The sequence below is a fragment of the Alligator sinensis genome, unplaced genomic scaffold (genome assembly GCF_000455745.1).
Source record: "Alligator sinensis unplaced genomic scaffold, ASM45574v1 scaffold198_1, whole genome shotgun sequence".
Lineage (NCBI taxonomy): Eukaryota > Metazoa > Chordata > Crocodylia > Alligatoridae > Alligator > Alligator sinensis.
Window position 1 is genome coordinate 3,669,259 of NW_005841906.1, and position 26,299 is coordinate 3,695,557.

Sequence of the window (26,299 nt, forward strand, 5' to 3'; positions counted from 1 at the left end):
AATAGGATGGGGTTCAATGTAGATAAATGCAGCGTGCTGCACCTTGGGAGAAGGAAGCCACAGCATTCATACAGGCTGGGGAGTTCCCTTCTTGGAACCTCTTGGAGTCATTACTGACTCCAAGATGAACATGAGCCGCCAATGCCAGACTGCAGCCAGCAAGGCCAGCCATACCTTGTCATGCATCCAAAGATGCATCTCAAGTCAGTCCAGAGAGGTGATATTCACCCTCTATGAGACATTGGTCAGGCCGCAATTGGAGTAGTGTCCAGTACTGGGCGCCGCACTTAAAAAGGAAGTGGCCAGCCTGGAGAGGGTTCAGAGGAGGGCCACCCACTTGGTGAGAGGGCAGCAGGACAGGCCCTACGAGGAGAGACTGAGGGACCTGAACCTGTTCAGCCTCAGCAAAAGGAGGCTGAGGGGGGACCTGGTGGCTGCCTACGAACTCATCAGGGGAGATCAACAGCAAATAGGTAGAGCCCTATTCTCCTCAGCACCACCTGGGGTGATGAGGAACAATGGTAATAAGCTGATGGAGAATAGGTTTAGGTTAGAGATCAGGAGGCAATATTTTACAGTTAGGGTGGCCAGAATCTGGAACCAACTTCCTAGGAAAGTGGCCCTCACCCCTACCTTGGGCAAATTAAAAAAGAGGTTAGATGATCACCTGTCTGGGGTCTTGTGAACCCAGCATTCATTCCTGCCTATGGCAGGGGGTCAGGCTAGATGATCTGTTCAGGTCCCTCCTGACCCTAGCTACTATGAAACTATGAAAAGTTTATTACCAGAAAAGAGCAGATCTGGAGGTAGGACCTCCCCAGTATTTTTGTAAGTGAACACAGATGCAAAGAATTTTTGAGATTCTCCACAATGTTCTTTCCAAGTTTTTTTTTTTTTCCAGAAAAGAGCAGATCTGGAGGTAGGACCTCCCCAGTATTTTTGTAAGTGAACACAGATGCAAAGAATTTTTGAGATTCTCCACAATGTTCTTTCCAAGTTTTTTTTTTTTTTTTTTTTTTTTAATCTTTTACCATTCAAAGTCAGCCATACTCCTGATTCTTTTATAAGCTTCCTAAAAATTCTCTTGTAGTATTACACCTTTAGTTGTTTGCTCTCTGAAATCCATTTTGGTCCTTCTAATTTACCTCTTCATTATTGCTTGCTACTATGTATGCTCCTGTCTAGTATTAAAAAAAAATAAAAAATAAAAAAAATCCCATAAACCATTAATTGGGGCATAGGACTTGAAATGTTTTAAGCATCCTCAGCTTAAATAAAGACAGTGGAGTTGGCTACCAGTTCAAGTATCATGTAATTTATAGGATAATTTCCAATCTTGAAAAATGTATTAGAGTCCACTCATCATGATATTATTCATGAGTTCTCACTGATCATCTGACTTCTGTGTCTTTCTATTCTGAGTTGCACTTATCCCTCTTTTCAGTAAATATATCTCACCAAGCATATCCACCAAACTTATAGAAGATCAAGTCACACACATCTTAAGGAGTTAAGTGCTACTGTTTACTTCAAGATAAAGGTCTTTTTTTAATAGCAACCACATGCAATTTAAACAATTTGTTGCTCTGAAAGTATCATAAACACCTTTCTACACTGGAATTATCTAAATATTTGCCCTGTCTCTTATCAAAATCACAATACATATCTTAAGTGAATTCTGAGACTTCACCTATTTACAATGGGTAAAAGTCTTCCTGTCACTGGATACAGTTCAACCAGCTTAGACTTTCTAAGGAAAGATAACTGCAATACTCAACTATTAACTCTTTCACATTAATTATCAGGAAAATTCTCTTTTCACCAAGCTGGCATTATCCTATCAATAAACTTACATGGGCAAAATTGTGTGATCTCATAAAATACTGCAAAATCAGAGCCTGACACTGTCTTTGGAAATATAATATGCAATAGGATTTTTCCCAAAATATTATCAACAAGAACCATTCATTCTGTCACCAATATTTCCAAGAAATGTTTGGAGTCTGACTCTTGATTTATGAACTTTAGGGATTGACAATGCTATTTAAATGGGTTTTTTAAACTACAATTTTTTTTTTTTCATGTGTGTGAAAGTGTGTATTGGCCAAATCAAAGGGACAAACCACAAAACAACATTTTACTTAAATGTCTCTGACTTTTCTTTCAGAAAAATAAAGCCCACACATGTAAGATATTCAATATTCTCCAGGTCTGTTACTATCCCACTCCATGTAATAGAACACCAAACAACTCTTTCCAGTATGAAATCTCACTTGCAATCATGCTTACATGAAACATCTAGCCCACATCCACACAACCCAGAAGAGCGAAGCATGCATAATACTTGACAAACTTGCCTTCAGCTCTCTCTGTGCATTGCAGGATCCATAACCCTCTCTTTGCATTGATGCAACACCACTGGACCAGATTCTGTCCTTTATTTCATAGATTTCATAGACATTAGGGCTGGAAGGGACCTCGGAAGACCATTGAGTCAGCCCCCTGCCCCAGGGGCAGGAAAGTTTAATCCAGAATTAAAGCTTACCTCAGATTTACATCAGTATAAGTGATGCATTGGGGGTTAAACAGTCATTGAGTAAAATTAAGCTTGGAGCAGAACCTAAGGCTTCCTCCTTACTAGGGTAGAGTAGGGCTCATCCCTCTAGGCCAGAGTTAGGTTCCCTCTTTCTTGTTCTTCTTCTGACTGCAAGCCTCTTTCCCCTCCTGTCTTCCCAGTGTGCCAGCTTCAACAGGCAGGTATTCAGAGCCATACCTGTTCCATAGTTTGGTGAGCAAAGCACGCTGCTAGGATATAGGATATGTGGAGTCAAACCTCTTGGGGGCCTAGAAACCAGGTCTCCCATGTCTTGGATGACTGTGCCAAATCATTAGGTTGAGACAGAGGAACTTTTTACTAAAGTCAATGATGTCTGGTTAGGTAGATGCAGCCAGCCACATAAATGTCTTGCTACTTCAAGCACAAGTCTTACTAAGAAATGGTCAAGGGGGACCTGGAATTCTGAGCAAATATATGTCTCATAGGACAGGTTAAAACTCCCTATCAAAATTAAGGAGAGTTATGATGGGCAATAAAGAACCTAAGTGCTTCTTACTAGATTGAGAGAGCTGTATCGATGCACCTCAAGTGGTGAGGTAGCTCCCCATTCATAATGCAGGAGAACTATTTGTCTATAGAGGTGAGGTAGAATGCATCCCTGCAAATGGCCTGTATACAGCTGATTCTAAGCCAGAGGTATCTTAGTGGTAAAGAAGAATTTAACCCTTAGTTTCTGCTCACCCCAAAAGTACACAGCTACCTCAGGTCAGCAATTTTATTGCACTCACTTATTTTTGGGCCATCTTAATGTGCCTCCAGAATCAGATACTCATCCACTCTACCAAACTGTAGGGTTCTCCCACTCTGACAAGAGGAAGCCTTACGTAAATCCAAAGGTAGATCCAATTAATGGAAATGACTATCTTTCTATTCTTTTAGTGAGTATGGAGAGGTAGTTAGCCATGTTAGTCTGAAGTCAGGTAGAAGGCAGGGCAAGGGGACATCTTTGAGACTAACTGGTTCAGAGAGGCATAAGCTTTCGTAGATGACAGCCTACTTCATCAGATGTTGCAAAATAGGCTGTTGCGTATGAAAGCTTAGCCTCTCCATGGACTGAGACGTTGAAGTGGTGTGTCCCAATTATCCTCAAAGCTATGTCACCTGGAGTCTCACACTCCTAGAAGAGGCACCCTTAGTAGACTGGCCTGAAGGGAGGCTTCAGATAAATGATGGTCCAACCCAAAGCCCTCAATGGTGGATCAGGCAAAAGATATCAGGATCTTAATGGCTGCAAAGATGGAAGAAGGCTGCAGCAAGATGAAGGTCTCTTGCCACTGGGCCCAGATCTTCACCTTGGCAAGATCACATGGTTCATGTTTCCATGCACCAGCTTTCTCACTTCAAACAAAGTCACTTTAACAGAGAGCCTGGGGCTCTCTGTTCCTTTAAGGGAAAGAAACAATTCAGCCAGGGGGCACTGAAGGCTAGGCAGGGTGCAGCAGCTGCAGGTTACCATGGCAACAGGGTAATTAGGCTAATTAGTAGGCACCTGCAGACAGTCCAGGCAGTCTGCTGATGGGAAGCGGGCAGGACCCTGGGAGGATATAAGACTGAGGCTTGGGCTAGCAAGCTAGTTTCTCCCTGGCAGCCACGAGGTGCAGCGCTCCTGGCATCAGGGTGCCTGAAGGGACTGTGGTGCTGCATGTAGGAACAGTGAGCCTTGGGGGGCTCCCAAGGAGCCCAGGCTGTGAGGTATGCTTGCATAAGGGGTGAGGGAAAGTTTTACTTCTTAAAGGGGCAGAGGGCTGCTTCCCCTTTTGGTATTTATGTTATACCCTGGGGACTTATGGTGTGAGTTAGAATTTTACACTGATGGTTTAGGTTGGAACTGTAGGGGCAGTATACAGAGGTCCCACTGGTGCCTCAGGCACATGGTCACCTTGAGCTTTGCCAGGGGCAGGCTCAAGGCTCAAGCAACTGATGAGCCCAGAGTGGGCAGAAAGTGAGGCCACAGAGCCAGACAGGGGCCAGGGGCCTGGCGCCCAAGAAGGGCATGAGCAGACAGGGGCCGGGGCCCAGTGCCTGAAAGGGCCAAAGCAGAGCTGGTGCCTCAAAGCCAAGTCCAATACTGAAGGCCTTGCTGAGAGGAAAGGGGCAGAGGCAAAGCCTCAACAAATCACTGTAGCACTCATGAGGCTTGGGGAAGAATGGAGCTGTGCAATTAGCTTTTAAGGCTTTAGATGCCCTGTAGGACACAGTTGACCAGAGAGGCCCAGAAAGGGGCCTGGGAAAAGTAGAGACCAGTAGGGTGCTGAGGAACCCCAGTGGTGGTCCAGTTGGACTGGGGCCATGTGAAGGCTCATGGGCAGCCTCCCTAGTATTATTATTATTCCAGCAGCACGGAGGCTGCAAGCCCTCCCCCCCCCTCACCCCCGCTCCCATGGGATGCTCCATGGCCCCACCAGTCTGAGTTCACCAGCCACACCTGATGGCGTTACGGAAAATGCAGGTGTTGTGGGCACTGCTCACCCAGCCAGCACTCATGTGCATGAAGGCACCACAGTGGTCAACAACAGCCTGGAGCACCACAGAGTGAAAGCCCCTCTGGCTACAGTAGAGGCAGTCACTGTGGTGTGGGCAGGTGACAGGGACGTGGATCTCATCCAGGGCCCTGATGCACTGGGCAAATCCTAGGGCACAGAACCCCGCCACCACCACCGGGGGGGTCCACGTTGAGCACCATGTGCCGCAGCACACCCTGGAGTCTGCTGCATACCTCCAGGATGGCCTCCCCCCAGAAATGTTCCACTTAGTGGAAGCTGGCAGGCATGGCCAGTTTGAGTAGGGTACCTCCAGCCAGTGCTTGTCATCCCAGGTCTATTGGACAATGTACAGCCACAAGTCCTGGCTGGCACAGCAGGCCCAGAGACAGCGGGCCTGGAGGCCCAGGAGGACAAGGATGGCCCTGGTGGTGGCATCCAGCAGCACATTGTCGGCAGCCCTGCAGAAATGAGGAGAGAGTTGCCTTGTGTTGCCTTTGCGCTGTGCATGCTGCTCCTGGCCAGGGAAGTGGCTGGCCAGGGAGCGGAGAGCGAGGCTGGCTTTTCAAGAGGGCTACCAGCTATTGGCAGCTGCGGCTGGAACCTGGAGCTCCCCCCAGTGGCAGCATTAATTGCGGGGCCAGAGGCCCAGTGCTCAGCAATTGCTGAGGAGGCAGCATTAATGCTTAGTGCCCAGTGGCAGCAGGGGCCCATTGCAGGGCTGCAGGAAGTGGCAGCAGTTTGGTCCTAAGAGCATGTGTGTCTGCACGTATAGATGCATGCCTGGGAACGTTTACTCTCAAGTAGTTTACTTGCAAGTAAACTGATCTCAGATCAAATGCATGTGTAGATGTACCCTCTAAGACCAAACTGGATCTGTCTTTATCCATTTTTTGGTGTGCGAAACACTAGAATGATGTGCTCATGACAACCTGCTTTGTTTACACAAGTTGGCTTCTGTATTCTATACCAGTTGGAGCTTTTTCAAGATGTTTTGTTTCATTCCTAGATATAACGAGCTGAAATAATCAAGCCTGGAGGTATAAATGCATAGATCATTGTGTCAAGTTCTGAGTCCAACAGGAAAGGCAGCTACATCCGAGCCAGTAGCAGACGGAAGTAGGCATTTTTGCTGCCATGGAATGTACAAACTCTTTGAATTGTTATACTTTTATAATAAAATAAAAAAATAATAAAATGCGGAACCTTTCTAGCTTTTTGCAGTCTAGGATCTCAAAAGACTATAAACTTCAATTAATCTAATACTTTCCTGTTGGGGAAATTACATTGTATTATAAATAAGGATATACTCTTACTGGTCATGTGACATCTGTCCAACCATTCTGTAATTTGTAGCTTTATTATTCTTATTTTCCATGGCAGGGATTGCTTGTCCCAGAGCTATCTTCTTACTTAGTGCCTTTGACCCTGGGAAGTTTTCCTTCTTGACAGCCCTCTGGCTTTTACTGTAAGCTACCACTGCATGTTCTTAAATACTTGTTTTCTTTTTCTCAAGTTTTGGTGGTTCTTCTGTTATAAATTTGTTTTTAAATTTTCTTTCTAAATCCCAATTATATTATAATCTTAAAGAGGAAAAATGCCTCTTAAATGTAATTTAATGTTTAGCATTAGAAATCTTGTCTAACAGAACTCCATATCTGGTACCATAACTTTATGTATACTACAGATGACTATATAGATAGGTTATTATAAGAACCCTCTTAAGAAACCTCTGGGTACATTTGCAAAGTGGTATATGGGAAATATTGCTAAACCATGTCTCTTGAGAACAATCAAAGGTGATGATTTAAAAGTTACACTATATACAGCTTCAGAACCTGAACTAAAGAATTCAAAAGCAAAAGGACATTATTTCTAGGAAGCAGTATTGCTATTCCCAGTAGAAAGCCAAACGAATGAAACAGTGTGGAGTCTCTGTTGTACTTTTGCCAATACACGTGTTCCCCTAAGGTCAGGAATGAGGCATACTGGCAGGGCAATATGGGCTTTATCACTGACCATGTTCTCCCTAACAAGTCTTTTTCGAAGTCTGCCAGCTTCAAAAATCCATTGGTGATACTTTCAAAGACAAGTTCTCATTAATTTCAACATGGATTGTGTGGCTAAATACCCTAGATGGTTTTGATGATCTTAGTTTAGGTTTTACCTCTTGAGTGAAAGAAAAATCTTTTAATCACAAGAGTATATTCCTACGCACTTAAATTAATATGTGTAATACCTCATGTAGAATGTAGGAACATGACTTGCCATGGGTATGTGCAAATTTCTAAACTGAATATAAATAACTGTGTGCAAATGTATGCAGATCATTATACGTATTTAATTTTGAACTGGTCCTTTAATTATAATGACTCGTTTCTGTGTATAAACATTTTTAAAATTATCTTAGTAATAGTTTCATATTAAAAGATTCTGATGTTCTTTTATCAAAGTGATTAAACTTTTTAGATCATGTCAGTTATAACAATTAGTGAAATCATCTGTACAGGATATTATAGTACAGCCCCCTCCCTGTCAGCACACACAAACACATATTTCTCTATACCAACTATTTTTCTTGTTGTTGTTGTTGCTAGTATAAACCTAAAAGAACTTGAAGTTATATGGTGGTGTTGATAAAACTATAACAGCAGTGTAACAAATAACAGCAGAATACAGTATAACTATTGTTTCTTAATATACGATGGCTCCAGTTACATTATACTCACATGACACTGGTAGTTTTCAGCACTCTCAGAGAGTAGATAGGGTATCTTTCTTGCCTCATAACCTAGATATTATTAAAAAATCCTCTGGTTTTAAATTAATTCCTATAATTCTCTCTCAACCAGCCCATCAAGTTATTTTTAATTCTTTCTCTCGCTCTCTCAGATGCATATACATACACATACACCTTCATCCTTCTATAAAAAATTATGCAGTATTAATCCTTTAGTTCATTTAAAGAGTCAGGAGGTTTTAGAGGAATCACTAATTACTGTGCAACAATAACAATTTTTCATCCAAGGTTTCAATTCTGATGTAGATTTAGCTTTTGATGTACTTTTACAAATTCCTTTTGATATTACTTTGGAGCATGGCTTGATTTTGTTAAAGTCTCAAACGGTTAAAGGATTCAATGAGTCATCTGGGGACTTCTGGAAAGCTGAATAGTTCCAGGTGACTATTTGGAACACACACACAAAAAACATAAAAACACTAAGACCACTGCTATTTTAAAGAGAACAATATGGACCTTTTCAGCATTGGAGTTGAACGTGCAGGCTCTCTCATTATTTCAATAAAACAAAAACAGACATTTAATCAAAAAACAAAACAAAACAGAAAAAAAATCCCTAACCTTTCTCTGGCTTGGTTGAATGTTTTAAAGAGCCTATGCACCATGAAAATTATCTACTGAGCCATGAATTTTGTTTCATTTTTCTTTAAAACTGAAAAATTGAAAATACAAATGTTAACCAGAAAGGAACATTTTAAAATTCCAATTAATAAAATAACCAGACTCTAGTGAAAGGGGTGAAATGGACATCACCCTACACATAAAAGGGAATGTTTTCTTTCCTTGATTAGCCAACAGCAGTAGTGTCTAAACTCACTACCACAATTCTTGCATGGAATTTTCCATATTTTCTCACAAACAACACACCCTGGAATATAATACACACGTTGTTTCTGAAAGACAGAATGAAGAAAAAAAAATTTTTTTTTGTTCAGAGTTATGGCTGCACTGCAGGAACAGAACCTAAACTTCAGGTGACTCACACTCCCTTTTCCCTTTAAACTTGAAATCTTAGCTGCTCCTGAAGGTTGATTTCCATGGATAAATCTAAGATTTTGAAAAGCGCTCAAGAGTCTCCCCAAGGTTATGAAATAGAAAGAGAGAGACCAGGGGCAGCAGGAAGAAAAACTGCCCTTAAAAGAGTTAGCTTGATTAGTAGAACCATTCAAAAGAGAGACCATTCAAAAAGAGAGATGATTGTTAATTCCTTTGAAGTAAAAACAATGAGCCCACCCTCAGCTGTCTGAAGATGAAAGCTACAGCTGCTGCCCTGTGAAGCAGGAATCAAAGCAGGGTACTTCTATCCTCAGCAGCAAATCAGCTTCCCTGCTGAATAAATACCCCCAATTTTGGGGGGATGATTTTTTGGGGAAAGGTGCAGATTGTATATGAGAAAATATGGGATTTACCTGACTGATTATAAAACGAAGTTGTGAACCTAATGGAATATTCAGATTTAACTTCTGCTTTCCAATCATTGCTGAGTTGTTTACCTTCTAGGGAAATAACAATTCTGTAAATATTTTTTTTCAAATGTTACAGACAGAATACTTGTCATTTGGTAGGAAAAGAAGTGGAAAGAACGAAGAAAGCCTATAACTACCCCCAGGACAAGAAGGTGGTATTTAGAATGTATGTTATGATTTATAATCTTATTCCAGAAGTCCCATGCCAAACCACTGTCCTCTATCCTCATGCAGATGCTTTCTTAAGACTTACTCTTCCACATGCCCACAAGCAATGAGTCAATTATATTTATTTTTATTAATTAAAACTCCCCAAGAAATTGTTCCATCATGTGAACATTCCTTATCTGTGTTCCCCATCTGTTCCAAGTAAAACAATAATTAAAAAATTGGGTAGCAGTATGTGCTTAAATGTTAGTGAACCCCTGCCCCGCACAATGCATACTTACTCTTAAATACTCTTAAAGAGAACTTCCTTATTAGAAGAAAGTGCAGAAACCACTGTACTAGCTTCACTTGAAAATTCTTAAAAATTCTATTTCAGCTGTTAAGAGGAGAAATAGCCCTGCTGAAGAGATCATCCTCACATGGTAAAGGTTTTTTTAGTGTACAGGCTATATTAAGCAAATATTTTTTTTTCTTGTAAATGCATAGATTTCATAGACATTAGGGCTGGAAGGAACCTTGGAAGATGATCGAGTCCAGCCCCCCGCTCGAAGGGCAGGAAGTCAGCAGGGGTCATAGGATCCCAGCAAGATAAGCATCCAATTTTCTCTTGAAGGTGTTCAATGCAGGTGCTTGAACCACCTCCGGTGGCAGGCTATTCCAGACCTTGGGGGCTTCGACAGTAAAGACATTCTTCCTTATGTCCAGCCTGAAACGGTCTTGTCGTAGTTTATAATGGTTCAACCTCGTCATCCCTCAGGGCGCTCTGGTGAACAAACATTCCCCCAGATACTGGTGGTCACCCCTGATAAACTTATAGGTGGCCATCAGATCACCCCTGAGCCTGCGCTTTTCCAGGCTAAAGAGCCCCATGGCTCTCAGCCTGTTGTCGTAAGGTCTGTTTTCCTGACCCCTGATCATGCGCGTGGCTCTTCTCTGGACTCTCTCAAGCTTCTCCACATCCTTTTTGAATTGTGGGGCCCAAAACTGGACATAGTACTCCAGCTGCGGCCTCACCAAGGCCGAGGACAAGGGGAGAATGATGTCCTGGGATTTGCTTGAGAAGCATCTATGGATGCAAGCCAGTGTTTTGGTGGCTTTAGTAGCCGCAGCATTGCATTGAAGCCTCATGTTCATCTTGTGGTCAATGATGACCCCCAAGTCTCTGTCTTCCATAGTGTTAGCCAGCATAGCACTGCCAAACCTATAAGGATGCTGCAGGTTTTTCCTCCCAAGGTGGAGAACCTTGCATTTTACAGTGTTAAACACCATCAGGTTCTCATCTGCCCATTTGCTGAGCCTGTCCAGGTCAGCCTGGATCGCCCTCCTGTCTTCAGGTGTGGATGTTTTGCCCCAAAGTTTGGTGTCATTGACGAACTTGGCCAGTCCGCTTCTGACTCCAATGTCCACATCATTAATGAAGATGTTGAACAATATGTGTTCAAGGACAGAGCCTTGGGGGACCCCACTGGTCACAGGGCACCATGATGATCAACTTCCATCAACCACCACCCTCTGGGTCCGACCATGGAGCCAATTTCCCAGCCACTGGATCGTGGGGTTCAGCTTTTCCTAACTTGCTTGGGTAAGATAACAATTCTTGAAAACTTCTCCACAGTAATTTAAACATTTTTCACAGAAAGCTCTAATATTTGCATACTAGAAAAGTAAGCTAGAAGGGACTTTCAGAGGTCATCTAGTTCAACCCCCTGCCAGAGTCAGGGCCTATCAAAACCATCCTATACAAACCCTTTGTCTAGCCCATTAGTAAAACTACACCATCATCCCTGACACAACCACAAGGCACAAGACTGTAACCAGCCATAGGTAAAGCAGGGGGACAATGTCTTGCTCCTGCAAGGTTTGTTAAAATACACTCCAGTGATTCAAGGAAGAGGGCCACACCCCTGCTACAGAGAGCAGCAAAACCTCCTCTTTAGCAGAGGTGTGGGGGTATACATGAATTTTGCTTTTGCTCCTACATACTAGTGCTACTCAAACTTTGCCCTGTGGAGTGGTAATATCTGGCCCACGGGGCTCCCCAGAGGTCTGGAAATTTTGCATCTCGGCAGCAGTGGTAATTAATGCTGCCACTGCTCCCCCACCACCATATTTCCAAGCCCATGGCCAGACAGCATGATCTTGTGCACCAGACTGGGCTGGCATGTGTGGCTGGGCTATTGGGTCTGATCTGCCATGCCCAAGACCAAGGCTGGGGCTGCGGGTCCAATCTGGTGCTCATGCGGCTGGAACTGGGGCCAAGTCAGTGGGTGCAATTCAGTATGCGTGGGGCTAGGGCTCGATCTAGCACATGTGGGACCAGAACCAGGGTCCAATCCAGAGCATATGGGGCACAGCAGTGGGCCCACTCTAGTGTGCAGGTTGGGGCCATGTGCTGGACTGTTCCTGTACAACCCCATGCTAGATTAAGCCAACAGACTGATGCCATGCACTGGATCTAGCCCAGGAACCAACCCTGCACCTCTAATATGGCTCAGCCCAGAAAGGTTGGGCATCACTACTATGTACTTTGGTCACAAGTCAATAAGATAGTTAAGATTAATAGTGGTACTCACATTGGTTATAAAGTTAGTCACCTGTTGAAAGAATTTGTTGAATTGAGGCTTGAGTTTGTAGCAAAACCTCCAGTTTTTCTTTTTTAATACACACACACACACACACACGTACACACACATATATATACATATACACATATATATATGCACCTGCCGGGCCTCAAACATCTTGTTCCGGGCTTCCTTAGTTTGAGTGTTCACCGGGACTTGCTTTGCCGTTGCAGGTGGTCTTACAGGAGGTCTTTACAAGTGCTGCAAGCTGCCCCTTTCTCGCATGCCACAACTTTGAATCTCTTACAGTGGGGAGCTTCGTGCAGCGCAGTTGCCCTCGTTAGATGCCTGCTCCTTTGGGGTCTTCTGCGAGGCTCCACCTCCCCTATACCTCGCCCTATACCCAGCCTGGCGGATCCCGGTCGCTTTTGTGGCCGACCTCGTGCTCCCCAATCACTTCCCAAACAACGAGCCCTCCGCTCGCCTTCCCGCTTTTCCTGCTTCCACTCAACCTCAGCTCCTTCCGACACGGGGAAACATAAAATACCCTTCTCTAGTCAAAGAAAAAGACTTAACGAATCCTAAGAAAACCACCACACCACTACTGGGCTTCCTTGCAGAGCACAGATAGCCCTTCCACACATCAATTCACTGACAGGGCCTTCTCTAGGTGACCCAGCTTCGTGGCTCAGCTCCCCCTGCCCAGGTTAGAGCTGTTCTCCCTCCACATTCCCGCTATTGTGACCCTCTCTCTGGGTCCTCTCAATATTGCTGACCCCTCTCTGAGACCTCCAGCGTAGTTGCCCTCTCTCTGGGACTTTGAGATGCGTCTGCCCTCTCTCTGGGTCTTCCCAGAGCAGCTGCTCTCTCTCTGGGTATTCCAAGCACAGCTGCCCTCTCTCTGGGTCTTCCCCTCGCAGCTGCCCTCTCTCTGGGTCTTCCCAGCACCGTTCTTCTCCCCGCGCCCTGAGTCCTCTTACCGACTTGCCTCCTGCCTTGCCTGTCGCTGGGACTCCTGTTCCGGGTGCTGGCTCGCTGCCTGGGTCGTCTGCTCTTTCACGACTGGTGACTGTCGATTCTCCCGGCGTCCCGCACCCCTGGGTGACTCCACCGGTCGGGCTCTCCCTCGGCATACCCCCCACAACCGCTGGCCCTCTTATTTCCATCGACTGGTGATTGGGGCTGACGTCATCCACCGGCCGCAGCTGAATAAAGGTGCGGCTAAAAATTCGCACGGGCTTCCCCCATAGTCTTTGCTTTTCCTTGAGTCCTGCTGTGAGTAATTTTTCTTTACTTTCGTTTTTCTTGCTCCACCCCCCGCTCCTGGCCCTAGGGTTCCCCTTGTGGGTTTGGGAGTCTCTCCGGTTTGCCTCTCCCTGTGACAATATACATACACACACACACACACACACACATATATATATATATATATATATATATATATATATAAGATATATATACGCTCTCTTTTATATTGTATTATTATTAGGTTTGTATTGATTCTTACTGTTGTATATTGTATTATTATCATTTTCATATTGATTTTATTGTTTCATACGGATATTGTATGGTTTAGGTCTGTGTTTGTAAGTGAACCAAAGTAATGTAAAGTTTCTATTTTGTATGTCAAGTCTCCATCTTGCATCCTCTGCCCAGGCATCCCCCGCGTTGCAACTGTATGAGTCACGTATCCCTCCCATGTAAATTGGTTCCTGGATGAATGAGAGTGACTGGGAATGACTGAAATACAATGGTAGCAGGCCTCTACTGAATGGCCTGTAATGACTGGGCCATCACCTTGCACTGATTCATCTAGGAACCACGGACCTCACCCAGGAACAGAGACAAGAACCCAACATTTGAAAGACAAAAGACCCTGCAGAACCAGCAACTCTACCATTGTACCCCACCATTACAGACACCCCAAAGTGCACATCCCTGCATGGAGCACACATGCTCAGGACGCCAGGGGCTGACCCTTGCCTGGGCATGCCTCCTGTCACTAGGGTCACACAAGGTCTGCCCCTATAAAAGGGGGCAATGAAGACAGACCCAGTGGGACCAGCAGCATGCCACACCACCTATCCACCCAGAGGCCCTGCCGGCGAACCCCCCTCTGGACAACACCTACTCAACAAGGACCCCTTTCCAGCCTGGATAGGTAGCTATCACCCCCTACTACCCTCTTCAACCAAGGACTTGGACTCTGCTTCTCTTCCCCACCTGGACTCCAGCCCTTCCACTGAGTCTCTTCTGCTGCCATTATGAGAGAGAGAGAGAGAGAGTGTGTGTGCGTGTGAACCAATAACTTCATGGGGCTGTGTAGTGTGTTGTCTGTGTAATACAACTGTTATTTGGACCCCTAAGTTGGGTTTTGCTTTACTATGGTTTGGCCTTGCTCCAATCTCTGCGCCTCACCCCTCTAACTTCTGTCTCATTTCTCCCTCTCCTGCTTCTGGTTCACTGCCACCTCTAACACCTGTCCTGAGCTCCTCTCTGCCTCCAAACCCCCTGTTTCTTTGCCACTGTCTTATCCCCACTGCTTTGTCCTTTTCCCCTGAGCAACCAGGTTTCTGCCTCAGTTTCTTTCCTGGCTGTCTCCTCCTTGCCACCACTTATCTGCCCTCCCCACTCAATACCTCAACTGTCTGTCTCAGTTTCCAGCCCCAGTCTACCTTAAGTAAACCTAAGCCTCAGTTCCTCAGCCAGCTTCTCTATAGTCCGCTGGTTCTAATCCCGGTTCTGGCAACTTTCACTCCCTACATTTTAACTTCCTCTCTCTCACCTGAACTTTCCCTCAACTATTCCAGGTACTCCAAGCACACACATACACACTGTCCCATCCAAGTTGGGAACTTACTTGTGTGTATGTGTAGGTGGGTTGTATGTGTGTGAACTGTGAGTGTGTGTCTGTGTGTGTGTGCTTGAATTGGTGATAGGTATGCATGTGCCTAGGCTGGTTTGGATGTGTATGTGCCTGAGCTGGTAGTGTGTGTACGTATGCACCTAATTGATTTGTGTGTTTCTATATGTGCAATTGTGTTACACCCTCCTGTCTAACAGCGCAATATTGAGAGTCTGAGAGTTGGCCTGACCCCACAGGGCAACAAGTTTATTTGACTGTTTTAGCTTTAATAAAAACCATTACAATAAAGACTATTACAATGTTTTATGAAAAATGTTGAGTAAAGCCAAGGGTTGCCCTGTATTATGTGGAACACCACGGATGCTTACTCTAAAAACTAAGAATAAATGTTAATATCCTTAAAGGTTAAGGCCTTCAGCTGAGATTTGTGTGTGGATATGTGACACTGCTGGAAGCAGAACTAAACTTTTTCTTCAACTGAAGAAAAATTACTCTTATACTGAAGGAAAAAACAAGAAAGAATTTGAAACTTACTGGTTGTCTCTTAAAAGAGTTCATGCAACTAATGATGCTTGGATTGATTTCCATCAATATGAATGGTTTTGCCTTTTCCTTTTAAAATCTAGCACTTAAGAAGGATGTTGTTTCCTCGATTATATAATGAATAGCATCCTCAGCCAGAGGTGTGATGAGCAGCTTCTGCATCTTGACCCCAGCAGCAGCTGCAGTGGCCACGCAGGCAGTGGTGACAGCAGCTACTATTCTTGCACTCCCTCATAATCGGCGTCCAAGGCTACTGCCTCTGTCACAAACTCCTACCGTCCTTAACAGCATTCCTGAGCATATTATTGCTTAAAAATCTTGAGAGAGAATGCCATTGTCTTTTTATACACAGTAGGTTCTTTAACACATGATTCATGACTGTTATTGAAAACTACCTGTGCATTGCTATTGACAAAAGGTGGATCCAGGGGGGTGCAGTGGTGCGAATGCACCCCCTTCCACTGCTGCTGCCATCCCCAGCTGACCTGGGAGCAGGGGTGCCCCAGAGCAGCTCCCGCTCTGCTGCTGACAGGCCACAGCTCTGTACAGGGTACTGTGCAGACAGCAGCAGCGACAAGAGGGTTTTGTCTTTCTGCACCTGCTGCTCCCCAAATGTGATCTCCAGTGGCCAGGAGCAGGTGGTGGAAGCAGTAACCTATCCCCTGCCATTATCTCCAGTTGATGCAGGCAGCTAGGAGCGGGGCGGGGGGAGGAGGGGGAGGTGGTGAAGTCGGTGAGTTCTCCCTGCCTTTCTCCAGCTGTGGACTGCAGCAGCAGCTGCATGGGGATCTTGGCTTGGCTAGGGACAGCAGTAGTAAAGGTCACAATGAGAAAACTAGATACTTGTATGAAAAATTAATTTCACTAACCTGTTCGCCTGAGAAGAAAAGAAGCTCTGTGTACTGAAGGACTGAAATGTTTTGCCTCTTTTACATTATCACAGGTAGATGTTCTCTCACCTCCCTCCAAGCTTACAGAAGGAGAACTCTCCAGGGTTGTATGATCACTAGAGCCAATGCTGAGCTGAAAGAGGGAATCTTGTGCTTTCTTTTTTTCTTTCTTTAACATGTGTACTAGAATATCTGCAGGGCATTTTAAGGAAATTACCTAGTATTGTCTTTCTGAAAACAATATTAATCTTTTGCTGTCAAACCCTTGCTCATGCAAGTAGCCCTGTTGAATCTAACAGAATATCTAATATCTAACTATTTAGATATGCAAAATTTATTCAAGTGAATATAAATTTGTAAAGTCGGTAGCATATTTTGTAAGTATATGTATTTGTACTAATGTTCCCAATAGTCAATTCATTTTCTTGTGAGCATAAGTAAAATCACTTACAGCCATTTATCCTACTCAATCGATGCTTTGATAAATATAGTAAATATTTTAAAGCCCTGCTGAAAAGTTGAAATGTTAAAATCTAATTTTTCTTTCCAAATAGGTGACATTCTATCTAGTTTTATTATTCCACAACACTGAAACATTATCTTATGCCTTACAAGATTCATACCAAGCTTAAACTGCAGGTTGGAAATCTGAAATTTCAGAGGTGGATTGACAAGCACAGAATAAAAGAAAGGCCTAGAAAGAAACAAATCATGGATTTAAATAAACACCTGCCACTTATACTACATAGTCATTAGAAAGATTTTTGGTATCAAATATTTTAAATAAGGAGCATAAAGGTTTTTCAATGAAATTCAGCTAACATTTAGCAAAAACCAGTCAGGTAGTTTGAATCCATATGAGATGCATTAAGATTAAAATGAAGAGTGTCAAAAAGTATCAGGTAAATGCATGCTAAAAAATTAGGCAATATCTGAGGAATATTATCAAGTTGACATGGTATAAAAATGATTTTCCTTAAGAAGTTATTCTTATCATAGCTCCTAGTAACTATCAAAGTACTTGGGAACTCTCATAAGTAAATGACAGAACAACTAGTTCCAATACCTTCATCCCAGCAATCACAGCGTTCATTTTAGTTGTAAATTGTACAATTGTTTAGGTTGAAATATCCACTTATTGTGCCTAGTAAATAAGTTCTGAGTTTAACTTGGTACCTTAGGCTGTTTGCAGCTATTTAAAAAAAAACAAAAAACCATGCTTTACTTTAAATTTCATGTGCCCCCATGCCAAGCCCAGCACATGCCCAGAAGAGGCATCATGCTCGTTGGACCCAGTTAGCCAAACATCTATATAGATCACATGCTTTTGTGGGGCTTTTTTTGGTACTTTTATCTAATAGCTCACTGAATCAGATTTAGATAAAAGCATTAAAAAGTCCCACTGAAACGTCCAGTCTATACACACAGTATGGAGCTGGGTCAAAGTAACGCACTGCTTCTTCTGGCAAAGCATATATATATATATATTTTAATGTCTGCATGCAGCTTTAAATATTAAATCTATGGAGCTCTGATTAAAACTGACTATTGCAACAAATATGTCCTCCCTGTATTTATACAAACAAAGCCATGTGTGTACATCTGGCGCAAGTGTATGTGACTATTTGGTATGTGTTTTGTTGCTGCTTCACTACTTTTTTTTTAAACTAATGTAATGATTTATATCAGGAAGCAACACTTCTAGTAGACCCAGAGGTTAAAAGCTAAAAGGTGTTCTAAGCCAAGTTTATAGCCAAATTAACTCGCTAATTTTCTTTACAATGACCATCTTGTCTCTGGTGTTGGATGCAGCAGGAGCTAAGAAGTGTTCCTACCATTTAACTTCATCACTATAAAGCATCAGTTAGAAGCAGAACCCTCTCACATTTAAAATAGCAAACTTATGTGGAACTGTTGAACACAAAGAATGCAGTTAATTTTGTTTTTTAATAAAGCTGAATTCTAAAGCATCTCTGCTCTCCATAAATTTACATATTATTTGCCAATTTTCTTCCATTATTCAAGTTTTGCCTACAGATCAGCCACTAACTCAGAGACATGGTAATGCTGTGGTCTGCCTGCAATTTTGTCAACCAGCTAAAAATAACTGCCCTTTCTACATCTTGCTAGGCTCCAGCTACTCAATTTTTTCCTGTGAGTCAGTAAAATGAACAAAGCACATCTAAGTAGTTTATTTTTTTAAATAAGCACATAGAATAAAGCTCCAGCTTTAATTTAAATTTTAAAGTTGGATGTAAAGAACACAAGTTTTACATTTATTCTAAAGGCAGAGTCCAGTAGTCCCCAAAGCAGCATTTCATTTGGCTAAAAATAACACTTACAGGAAATTCTATTCTTTGTAAGGTAATAAATTGTTCTTTATATAGTATCACAGTTTTCCATTCTAGACACATATTTTCATTTGCTTGTGGAGAAGTTTTTAGACCCACGTGTTTGGATCTGGGTCAGAACCTCCTAACGCTCAGGCACAATTAGATCCAGCATTTTGACTTGGTCCAGAACTGAAACAGGACCTAGTCCAAAGTTGGGACCCTGCTAAACAGAGAGAGAAAACTGAAAACTTGAGTAGTATATTGACATTGGAAGGAAGGAACAATCCCACTTCATATACACTCACACCTCAGATTGTAACCAGATCAATTTAAGTGTAAATACTTTCTTTTCATGAAGGATACTAATTTCATTGTCTCTTTGCTGAAGAATTTCTCTCAGTTTCTTCAATTCCTCTTTCCCCACTGAAACAGTCTTGTCTCCAGTGATGTCAGGTGCAAGAAGATTTTTATCAGGAATCTTTGCATGACTCATCAGTTGCTATGAAATAAAAAAGGATATTCTTTTTATATTATTCTTACTCTGTTCATTTCCCCTATTGCTGTGTGACCATCTACTTAGGCTAACAGGCTTGAAAGTCCTTTTAGGGATCTCTGAAAAGGAAAATCCTTTCAGTGGCTGACTGTAAATCAGTGGGAGCAGCTACATGAGATGCTAATTGCACAGTAGCCTAATAACACTGCGAAGCAGCGTCCCAGGCAAAAAGCCATGCTAATACGCTACTGCAAAACTGACATAGAATTGTCTAGCCTAAGAGAAATGCTATCTGGGGACAGAGGGCAATCATACAGACACCCATGTTCAAAGGTAAGTCCTAAAAAGTTTCCAAAATAAGAGGTACAAACAGTTTATCCTGGGATATTGCAAAATATGTTTATAGAGTTATCCTGGGACTGCATCATTGAATCAATGGCAGAAAAGTGGCAGTGCATTCAGCTGCTCACTAAACCCTGATTAGAAGGATGATGCATGTACAATCTAATCCCAGGATATTTCTGTTTCAGGATAAGCACAGCTACAACTTGTCCAGGGACAAATGCAACATCTGTTGCTAGCCTAACTGTATATTCCATCTATTTCCCAAATCTATTCCAGTCTGCCAAGAATTTCTCAGACCTGCTGAGCCCCTACATACACTTCTCTGTTTTCCAAAACTTTGTCACTGGTTTCCAGTTCTTTCCTCCTCTGTCCTCTAATGCTTTCAGTTCATTTGTGGGGCTTTCCACACATCCTTACACAGGTAGAGAACATACCTTTACATGATTAAAACAATATTTGATCTTGCGCATATCAGGTCCAACGTCCAGTGTACTCTCACGATCAGTATCTTCAAGAAACTTTTTTATTAGCTCATCCAATCTGTAGGAAAATAGGAGAGAAAACACCGTAAAGTCCTCACGAGAAAGTACACAACAGTAAGTTAGTGACTCAAGCTTGCCCAGTGTCAAATTCTGAGATGCCAAATGTGCTGCTTTTCTCAACAGACTATTGCTTTAGGTCCATTCTATTGCAATCTACCTCTGTTTTTGTTGCCAGATTTTAGGTTTAATGTAGGAAGGACTGCAAAGGAATCTGGTTATTGATCTTATACACTAATACACCGTCTGGAACTAAAACACATTAAAGAGAATCTTATGTTTTCCAGTATCTCTCATAATTTAAATTATTCATAAGTAGTTTCCTCATGCTCTCATATGATATAATTCTATGACTGATGCTTCAGATAGTTTGTGCCAGGATTTTTCTGTATATGCGTGGAAATGGAAAATTGAATTCCTTTTTACATGGAGGATATTGACAGACATGTGAACTTCACTTTCTCCAGTAAAATACTCCAGTAGATCATCAGGTAGGGAAATATATTTTTGTATCTCAACTACTCTATATATACCTCGGACCCAATGCTCATTTCTGATTGCTGAAATTATTACAATTTTTATTTATTGATAGGGGCCAAGTAAGAAAAAAAAATCTTAATTCTATTGAAATCAGGCCCATTGAGAACATGAAAAACAGAAATGATAGTACTTTTTTTATAACCAAATGATGGCCTGGGATGGGATGGGGAAAACCTGCCCAGGGCAATGAAACTGTAAAGTTCATCTCACTGAATATCAATAATCTAATTCTATCACCAAACAGTGTTTACAATCTGGTAGTTGGACAGTGTTTAGACACATATCTGGATGTCCCATTTTAGGAAGAATGAAGAGCAGGATGAGTGCTTGCTTGGAAACCCAATACTTTCCTAGACTGAACTTCACAAAATAGTAAAGCAGTCACAGGCTAGAAATAGACATCACCAAAACAAGTGGATCAGCTATGCTGGGATGTGTCCCAGCACAGCAGATCCATTTGTTCCAAGAAGAAGGATTTCTGGAAAGAGCTAGGATCCACCTGATGAAGAGAGGGAAGAGCATCCTCGCAGACAGATTCATTAACCTAGTGAGGAGGGCTTTAAAATAGGTTAACCCGGGAGATGGAGACCAAAGGCCTGAGGTAAGTGGGGAAGCAAGACACCTGAGGGAAGAGCAAGCAGGAGGGAGGAACAGAGGGAGGTGCTCTCATACTTCCTGAGAAATCAGGGCAATCGACTAGTTACCTCAGGTGCCTGTACACAAATGCATGGAGCTTGGAAAACAAGCAGGAAGAACTGGAAGTCCTTGCACAGTAACAGAACTATGACGTGATTGGAAAAAGAGACTTGGTGGGATAGTTCGCATGACTGGAGCACTGTCATGGATGGGTACAAACTGTTCAGGAAGGACAGGCAGGGGAGAAGAGGAGGAAGAGTTGCACTTTATGTAAAAGAGCCATATGATTGCTCAGAGCTCCAGTATGAAACTGGAGACAGGCCAGTTGAGAGTCTCTGGGTTAAGATTAAAGAGGAGAGCAACAAGGCTAATGTCATGGTGAGGGTCTGCTATAGACCATCAGACTAGGAGGAAGTGATGGATGAGGCTTTCTTCAAACAGCTAGTGGAAATTTCCTGATCACAGGCCTATTCTCATGGGGGATTTCAATCACCTTGACATCTGCTGGGAGGGCAATACAGCAGTGCACAGGCAATCCAGGAAGTTTTTGGAGAGTATTGGGGACAACTTCCTGGTGCAAGTGCTGGAGCGGCCAACCAGGGGCTGTGCTCTTCTCGACCTGCTGCTCACAAACAGGGATGAACTGGTGGGGAATGTAGTAGTGGACGGCAACTTGGGCAGCATTGCCCATGAGATAATTGAGTTCAGGATCCTGAGGAAAGGAAGGATGGAGAGCAGCAGAGTAAGGACCCTGGACTTCAGAAAAGCAGACTTCAACTCATTCAGGGAACTCATGGGCAAGATCCCCTGGGAAGCCAATCTGAGGGAGAGAAGAGTGCAGGAGAGCTGGCTGTACTTCAGAGAAGCCTTACTTAGAGTGCAGGAACAAACCATCCTGATGCGCAAGAAGACTAGCAAGTATGGCAGAAGACCAGCTTGGCTTCTCAGAGAACTCTTCAGTAAACTAAATTACAGATAGAAACCTTATAAAAAGTGGAAACTTGGATAAATAAATAGGGAAGAGTATATGAGCATTGCTTGGGCATGCAGGGATAAAGTCAGGAAGGCCAAAGTGCAGTTGGAGTTGCAGCCAGCAATGGGCATGAAGAGCAACAAGAAGGGTTTCTACAAGTATGCTGGTAGCAAGAGAAAGATCAGGGAAGGTGTGGGTCCCTTATTGAATGAGGGAGGCAAACTTATGACAGAGGATCCAGAAAAGGCTGAAGTGCTCAGTGCCTACTTTACCTCAGTCTTCACAGGCAACATCAGCTCCAAGACTACTGCACCAGGCAACACAGTTTGGGGAGGAGGTGAGCAGCTCTCAGTGCTGAAAGAACAGGTTAGGGACTATCTAGAAAAGCTGGAGGTGTACAAATTCCTGGGGCCGGACAAGATGCACGGGGTGCTGAGGGAGTTGTCTTACGAGATTGCAGAGCCAATGGCTATCATCTTTGAAAATTCAGGGCAATCAGGATAGGTCCCGGATGATTGGAAAAGGGCAAACATAGTGCCTATATTAGCAAGGGAAAAAGGAGGATCTAGGGAACTACAGACCAGTCAGCCTCACCTTAGTCCCTGGAAAAATCATGGAACAGATTCTCAAGGAATTCATTTCTAAGCACTTGGAAGAGAAGAGGGTGATTAGGAACAGTCAGCATGGATTCACCAAGTCATGCCTGACCAGCCTGATTGCCTTCTATAATGATGTGACTGCCTCTGTGGATGCAAGGAGACCAGAGGATATGATATACCTTGATTTTAGCAAGGCTTTTGATAAAGTCTCCCACAACATTCTCCCAGGCAAGCTAAGGAAGCGTGGGCTGGATGAATGGACTGTAAGGTGGATAGAAAACTGGCTGGAGCATCGGGCTCAGAGAGCAGTAATCAATAGCTTGATGTCTAGTTGACAGCCGGTATCAATTGAAGTGCCGCAGGAGTCGGTCCTGGGGCTGGTTTTGTTAAATATCTTCATCAATGACCTGGAAAATGGCACAGAATGCACCCTCAGCAGAGGTCAACAACAATGGTGAGGGGGCTGGGGGACATGCCTTATGACGAAAGACTGAGGGAACCAGGCTTATTTAGTCTAGAGGAGACTGAGAGGGGACTTACTAGCAGCCTTCAACTACCCAAAGGGGTTTTGAAAGAAGATAGACCTAGACTGTTGTCAGTGGTGGCAGATGACAGAAAAGGAGCAACAGTCTCAAGTTGCAGCAAGGGAAGTTTAGGTTAGATATTAGGAAGAATTTACTCACTAGAATTGTAGTAAAACACTGGAACAGGTTACCCAGAGAGATGGTGGAAGCTTCATCCTTGGAGGTTTTTAAGACCCAGCTTGGCCAAGCTTTGACTGGGATGATCTAGTTGGGGATGGTCCTGCTTTGAGCAAGGGGTTGGACTAGATGATCTCCTGAGGTCCCTTCCAACCCTCATTTTCTATGCTTCTATTTCTCTGGGCAAAACACATCACCCATTGTCTCACCTGTTCATGCTGTGGAACAAGGGGCCACATGTACTCCTGGTGTTTGAGGGGCCCAATCCTGCATAGGACTGGGCCCCTGAAGCTCCCAAAGAATCTGCCCAGATTTCCCTGCTTACACAGATGCATCCCAAGGGAATTTCTGGGTTGTGTCTCTGTAAGCAGGGAAAGCTAGGGTTTCCTGTTTGCAGAGATATGTTCCATGATTTTCTGAGGGGCTTTTCAGCAAATGGGAAACCCTCGCTTTTCCTACTTAGAGGAAATCTCAGAGTGCATCTCTCTATCATGGGGCTTGAGGGGCCCCATCTTGCGCAGGACGCCTGCTGCAATAAAGTTGTACATATTAATACCACCTTTGTTGTGGGCACATATTTTGGTCATCTGTGGTGCAACAAATGACATGAACATCTGGTTACTTGGTCTTTGTGCCAACATAAACAGTTTTATGACAGCACAAAGACAATAGAAGGTGATGTCTCTTTCCATCCCTTGTTTCCTGATGACGAAGAATGAATGCCCTTTGAAGGCTGCAGATTCACCACAAATTAATGGAATAGGTTTGGCGTTAGTTTCAGTAGATAAATCCTAGGAAGTCTGGAGGGTGTGGGTTGGATATGGAAATTGGAAAGATATAACAAAAATCTACTACCACCCAGGTCCATCTTTTTATGACTTTTCTATCGCAGCAAGTTTCCAGGGGATCTTTAGAAACACGCAACATACTACAAAAACCACTGCTGTCTGCCTACCATGACCCAGGTTAGTTTTAGCTGTTTTTTGCTTTGCTATTTCTTTTATCAGAGGAGAACATACGAGCCAAATACTTTGTCTATATCATTCATTATGTACTTGGTCACTGACATAAACCACTTGGCAACAGATTTCCAAAAATTCAAGAACAGTACTATTCTTGCATTCTTAATTTTCAACCCCTGAATACTACCATAACCTATAGTCTCAACAAATGCAGTCAAGAGCTTCTTTTTCTTGTCAGTTTATGCATGTCTAAAATGTTTCTAATTCCTATGATCTTCCATGAAATTAAGCACTCATATTCATGGAATTAGAATCTGTACCCTGTAAAGGAACCATTTATTGCTAACAGATACATGCAGAGGCATACTAAGGCACACACACAGATTTCTTTAAACCAAAATTGGGGCAAAATTCTGACAGTCTTCTCTACAAGGTATACTTACTGGAGTCACTATGCCTTATACATGCAAACAGGTTAAGGTTAAGGCATTTCAAAAATTAAATGAGTTTTAAAAGTGTTCCTGGCATTACAAACATTTGTTTCATAGGCTACAGAAGAAAAGAGATGCAAGCCTTCTGCGGGGCACTGGTCAGCAGCAGTAAGGGCTGGGTTCAATTTTGGGGTACTAAATATATTTTACCTTGGCTTGAGCCCCCACCCAGACCACTTGGGAAACACTAAATTAATTACTAGGGTGTCCTGCATAAATAAACCCCCCTCCTCGCAAGCAGCATGAACACAAAAGACAGATTTATTACAGAAAACAGAAAGAAACACCAAATGTCATTTAATAAAGTCTATAGGTGACACCCTCTTGGGGGAGGCTTCACCAAAACACATGCAGTCTGAGACCTGGGGCTCCCCAATGGGTAATTCTAGGGGCCTGCACCCCTATACCTGCCCTTCAGCAATGGGCTGGAGAGGGGGGGCCCACACTGGAGAATCCTATGAGCTGCTCTTTGGGTTCACTGTGCTGCGGGGAGCTGCTGAAGAGCATGGGTCCTTCTGCATTTCAAGGGGCTCTGTTGCTCCTAGAGAAGTGGTAGACCTCCACTCCTGCATGGTGGCTTTGAGGGGTTAACTGTGGTTTTTGTCAGCATACTGTGCGGGCCGACTCCCGATCCCGCCTGGATCACCATGTGCGAGCTCTCTCCTGATCCCATCTGGGTCGCCATGTGTGAGCCGGGGGCCCGTCTTTGTGTGTACACAGGCTGTGGTTGGTAGCCCGGGTACACGGGGTTGGAAAAAACCGCGGTGCGGTTTGGTACGCTCGAGCTAGAATCAGTCACAGAGGCGTAATGGTTGATTGAAAAGATTATTTACTTACACCCAAGGTGGTCGCGGTGTAGGCTGGTCAGTTTTCCAGGCTCAGCTCCTCTTGAGTTCTCGGTGGAGGACTCTAATAAACTCGGTTCCTTGACCCCGGAGTGAATCAGGCTCCGCGGGGTTCAAGAATTCGTTCCCACGAAGCAGCTGTATCTCTGTGAGTGTTACTCGGTTCCCAGGTCCCCCGGAGCTGTTAAACTCCGTGGGCTCGACAATTGGGTCCTTAGGATAGGGATACGTCTGGGCTGCAAACGGCGACGGGGAGAGCCTAGAGGTTAGTTGCCTCAGAGTCGTTAAGGCTCCGAGGGGACGGTAAATAAGTCCCGCGGAGTTGTTGAAGCTCCGTGGGTTCGACAAATTAAACCTCTGTTGCCCTCTTAAGGAAAAAGCTGGGTTCGTATGGATCAGCAGCGCTTAGAGATCCTCACGCTCCTTTCCCGAACTCCACGTGCTTTCT

The 26,299-nt window shown here is 43.6% G+C and overlaps 1 protein-coding gene across 3 annotated transcripts in view; it reads right to left on the minus strand.

Annotated features, from left to right (window-relative positions):
* Window positions 1–26,299, minus strand: part of KIF6 (kinesin family member 6) — a 438,203-nt gene that overhangs the window by 192,301 nt on the left and 219,603 nt on the right. For all 3 annotated transcript variants that reach the window (XM_025197847.1, XM_006018586.2, XM_006018585.2), the window contains 3 exons: window positions 20,000–20,105; window positions 19,091–19,226; window positions 16,374–16,586 (listed from right to left, as the gene is read on the minus strand). In XM_025197847.1, coding sequence (XP_025053632.1) covers window positions 16,374–16,586; window positions 19,091–19,226; window positions 20,000–20,105 — 455 coding nt within the window. The remainder of the gene's footprint in view (window positions 1–16,373; window positions 16,587–19,090; window positions 19,227–19,999; window positions 20,106–26,299) is intronic.